Raw genomic sequence first — 5,000 nt, forward strand, 5'->3', positions numbered from 1 at the left:
GCAGCTAATGTTTTATTTAGTGGTTTCTCCGGTCACTTTCTGTTTCAGTGTTAGATTGAAGATGTAAAACTGACCGATGGTGCAGATGATGCTGGTGTTGCGTGCTGTGATGGGCTCCTGATCGATGTCCAGCAGACACAGATGCTCCAGGAACGTGTCGGCCATCGATGCATCCAGCTGCTGCTTCTGAATAAACGAGTCTGGTAGAGCCATGACGTCTGAATAACGCCTGATACGAGCTGTCACACAGACAGGAACAATCAGATGCATGTTCTTTTCATTTGCCATCATAGAGTGAATTTAGGCAAACTGAGTCACTCGTTATCATTGAAACAAATGTCAAGTAGAGGCCCAATTGAACTGAATTCAACATAATTCACAATGAGGGACATTTTAGCTAAACTGTGACATTTTTTGATGCATATTAATATTTACAGAAAAAAACACTCTTACAGTATATATTTAGAACAGAAAACAAAGTCAATCACTTTTTGCCCTTCACCAACAATCATGCCACGGTCCAAATCACTCTGAAGCTCCTGACCCGTATCTGCATGATTTTATGCACTGCACTGCTGCCGCACGATTGGCTGATTAGATAATCACATGGATGATTGTTGGTGCCAGACGGGCTGGTTTGACGGGATTTTCACACACAACAGTCTCTAGAATTTACTCAGAATGGTGCCAAAAACAAAAAACATCCAGTGAGCGGCAGTTCTGTGGATGGAAACACATTGTTGATGAGAGAGGTCAACAGAGAATGATCAGACTGGTTTGAACTGACAAAGTCTACAGTAACTCAGATAACCACTCTGTACAATTGTGCTGAGAAGAATATAATCTCTGAAATGCGGGTTGGCGCTGTTTTGGCGGCACGAGGGGGACCTACACAATATTAGGCAGGTGCTTTTAATGTTGTGGCTGATCGGTGTATATCTGTATTGTTCTAAAGCAGCTTAACAAGTAAATAGAGCCTTATAAACCCCACAGAGGAAATAGCGGCAGGAAAAAACTCCCTCAGATAACAAATAAACCTTGAGAAAAACATATTAAACTATCATCAGATTATTACTGCAGTTACATCCAATTACCATTAAATCTACATCACTGTAAGAGAAAACATCCATCATCATTACTCCACCAGATCTCAACACATCAGAGTTATACGGAGCTCCTACATGGGACAGGGAAGGACATTTATCTTCTGAAATACTTTTGCGTTCCCTCGCAATAAATGAACCATGCCTTTACTACGGTAACCATGTTTTAATCTTTATAGTAAAACAATCGTAATAAAAATCATACACTGGTTTTACTACAAATATCAGTACCATCGTTTTTTGCTTTATGTTTCCTTACATTTATATAGTGCTTTTTTAGGCACTCAAAGCACTTTACATAATAGGGGGAATCTCCTCAACCACCACCCGTGTGCAGCATCCACCTGGATGATTGACAGCAGCCATAGTGCACCAGTACACTCCCCACACATCAGCTATTGATGGAGAGGAGAGAGTGGAGTGATAGAGACAATTAATGGATGGGGATTATTAGGAGGCCATGATTGAGAAGGGCCAATGGGGGGAATTTGGTCAATTATGGTTACTGTAGTAAAACTTCATGTTAACCCTTATTAAAATTAACCACGGTATTTGTAGTAAAAATCATCATAACTACAAAATTGACCTTGGTTTTACTATAGTAACCATATTTTAATCTTGATATTCATAGTGAAACAACAGTAGTAATACAAAAAAACAAAAACTATGCTTCAAATTCTTGTAATCAGATTACAATGAATTCCTTTCAATCAAGCTAATTACTTTCTAATTACAATAACACTTTACAATAAAGTTCCATTCATTTTTATTTATTTAATTATTTTTTATTCCTAATTTGGAATGCGCAATTCCCAATACGCTCCTCAAGTCCTCGTGGTGGTGTAGTGACTCGCCTCTATCCGGGTGGCAGAGGATGAATCTCAGTTGCCTCCGCGTCTGAGACCGTCAATCCGCGCATCTTATCACGTGACTTGTCGAGTGCGTTACCGTGGAGACGTAGCGCATGTGGAGGCTTCACGCTATTCTCCGCGGCATCCACGCACAACTCACCACACGCCCCACCGAGAGCGAGAACCACATTGTAGCGACCACAAGGAGGTTACCCCATGTGACTCTACCCTCCCTAGCAACCAGGCCAAATTGGTTGCTTAGGAGACCCGGCTGGAGTCAAAAGTTCCATTCGTTAATGTAAGTGAATGCATTAGGTGTCATGAACAAACAGTAAACTATATATTTTTACAGTGTTTATTCATCTTTGTTAATGATAGTTAATAAAAATACAATTGTGCATTGATAGTTCATGTTAGTTCACAGTGCATTAACTACTTTCGATTTTAAAAACGTATTAGTGTATGTTGAAATTAACATTAACTAAAATGAATAGATCCTGTAGAAGTTTTGTTCATTGTTAGTTCATGTTAACAAATGGAACCTTATTGTAAAGTGTTTCCGTGATTACACGGGTTACACATATTTCTAAAATGCTATTATATATATATAGTACACAATTAAAACATGAAATATGTTAATATGTACATCTGTTTGCAGTTTTTAGCAGAAAGGTGGGCACCCCTAAAATGAGTCAATGAGCGAGGAGGAAATATCAGCGTTATTTTGAATTCGTTGAGCAGAAAAACGAAAGCATTTGTGTGAAATTAAAGTAACTTAAAAGTAACGTCAAAATAATTAAAGTGATTACATGTTTGATGAAGTAATCAGTAATATGCTTACAATTTTAGAATAGTTACTAGTAATTTGTAGTTAATTACTTTGAGTTAACAAGTGAACGTACATTTGTTCCTGTAGTAAAACCACAGTTACTAAAGTAACAATAGTTTAACCATGGTATTTGTAGTATAACCACAGTAACCATGGTTACTACTGTTATGGTTGCTACACTATTACAATAGTTACTTTAGTTTAGTTACTAAAACGATGGTTAATTTATTGTGAGGGAACTTAAAACTATTTCAGAAAATAAATCCCCTCCGTCGAGTTATGCATCTGTGTGTTTAAACATGTTATATCTGCAGGGAGAGTCTGAGTTTTTATGAGAGCAGATGAGAGAAGAAGATCTACAGAAGTTCGACACTAACCTCCCATACTGACCACCGCTGAGGTCCAGTCCTGCTTTCCGTTCGGAGACGAACGTCTGCTCATTTCACTCGACACGTCTGACCAAGATCTACACAACACGCTATATTCAGAGCTCTCTCTCTCTCCTCGCCGTCAGTTTTACTGATCCACACTTTAAAACGACGTTCTGAGGTCATCTCTCTCAGGTCAGGTTGTGTTTGTACATGAACTCGGATTCTAAAAACGACCATCCAGACTTTGTCCTTACTAAAAATATCCACACAGATACACAACCACTAAACAAAGATTACATATGAATGACTGATGCATCTTAATGAACACCGATTCACCACAAAACAAACAGGCACATCAATCACAAAGCACAATCTTCAGGACATTAAAGAGAGCCAAGACAAGTTTGAATATGTGAAAGTGCAAATTAGATTTGCGAGCTTAAGCGAAGGGGAAGATTATCAGTGAATAATGTTTAAAACTTGGGTCCGTTCAATGCACATCATATGACTTCAGAATACTGGACTGCAGCGCACGAGTCATGGACTACTTTTATGATCATTTAATGTTGTTTTTTGTCCTTTTTGGAGCTTGACAGCACCTGTCCTCATTTACTTTCATGGTATGGAAAAGAGCAGCGTGAACATTCTACCACACATCTCCTTTTGTGCTCCACTGAAGTAAGTCATTCTGGTTTGGAATGAAATAAGGGTGAGTAAATAATGACAGAATTTTCATTTGTGTGAAATGATAGTGACTGCTGTACACGTGAATTTGTAAATGTATACATGTGTTATCTGTCAGTTCTGAGAAACACATGTTGTTCAGTGAGATAAACTCTGTGTCACTGGCAGCGTTGGGTAAATTATTAAAAAGAAATCCACTACAAATTACTAATTATAATCAGATTACTTTGCTGTGATTAAATCATTGGGAAAAGTAATCAAATTACTAAAAGTAAAAGTTACTTTCTGAAACATTTTTCACAGAAAAGTTTACATTTTTCCAAATTTAAAATAATGTCTATATTTCATCCTTGTTTATTGTCGCATTTCTCACTTAAAGGAATATTCCGGGTTCAATACAAGTTCAGTTCAATCGACAGCATTTGTGTCATAATGTTGATTACCACAAAAATTAATTTCGACTTGTCCCTCCTTTTCTTTAAAAAAGCACAAATGTGTGTGTAGAGCCGAGGAGGGCGGGGCCGGGCTGGAATGAGACACACCCGGTCTCCAATCAGCCTGATGGGGCGCGCAAGGGATAAAGGCCGGGGACGACAGTTCGAGAGAGAGAGAGAATTACAGACAGCTGTGCTGTGTGTTTGGTTGTGTGTTTTGTTTAAATTGTTCATTAAATTATTATTAAAGTTGTCAAGCCGGTTCTCGCCTCCTCCTTTCCACTGAACCCCCTTACACTGGTGCCGAAACCCGGGAAGGAGGAGGTATTCCCGTCGCAGAGTCCTCGACACTGCCGTCCACCCAGGGGAGCGCTGCTGCCGTCCGACGGGGGACGGAGTAGCCCGACTACCCGGACGCGGGGAACGGCCGCCGTCCGCGAGGCGAGTGGGGATGGGACTCCCCGACCGCCTGGAGCGAGGGAGCCGCTGCCGGGGGCGGAGGAGTGCCCTGTCGTCCCCCGGGAACGCGGAGGGTTCGAGAGAAGACCACCGTCCGCGGGGGGAGGAGGGAAGCGACTCCCCGACCACCTGGAGTGGTAGGGCCGCTGCCAGGGGCGGAGGAGAGTCCCCACGGGACGCCGGGAACGCGGAGGGGCGTTCTGTCCGCTGGGGGTCGGAGGTCTGACTCCGGTCCGCCTGGGGAGGAGCGGCTGCAGTCCGCCTGAGAG

At 41.4% G+C, this 5,000-nt stretch overlaps 1 protein-coding gene across 3 annotated transcripts in view; it reads right to left on the reverse strand.

The window, feature by feature from the left end:
* The window catches only part of pklr (pyruvate kinase L/R), a 22,470-nt gene that overhangs the window by 13,122 nt on the left and 4,348 nt on the right, over positions 1–5,000 (reverse strand). The window contains exons 1-2 of one of the 3 annotated variants that reach the window (XM_051719306.1): positions 3,161–3,321; positions 75–239 (exon numbers count right to left, since the gene is read on the reverse strand). In XM_051719306.1, coding sequence (XP_051575266.1) covers positions 75–239; positions 3,161–3,224 — 229 coding nt within the window. In that variant the 5' untranslated portion in view covers positions 3,225–3,321. Of the gene's footprint in view, positions 1–74; positions 240–488; positions 792–3,160; positions 3,322–5,000 lie in introns of those variants that run through there. The other 2 variants (XM_051719309.1, XM_051719308.1) reach the window with 2 other exon arrangements.

Source organism: Myxocyprinus asiaticus, chromosome 15 (genome assembly GCF_019703515.2).
Source record: "Myxocyprinus asiaticus isolate MX2 ecotype Aquarium Trade chromosome 15, UBuf_Myxa_2, whole genome shotgun sequence".
In the NCBI taxonomy this organism is placed as follows: Eukaryota; Metazoa; Chordata; class Actinopteri; order Cypriniformes; family Catostomidae; genus Myxocyprinus; species Myxocyprinus asiaticus.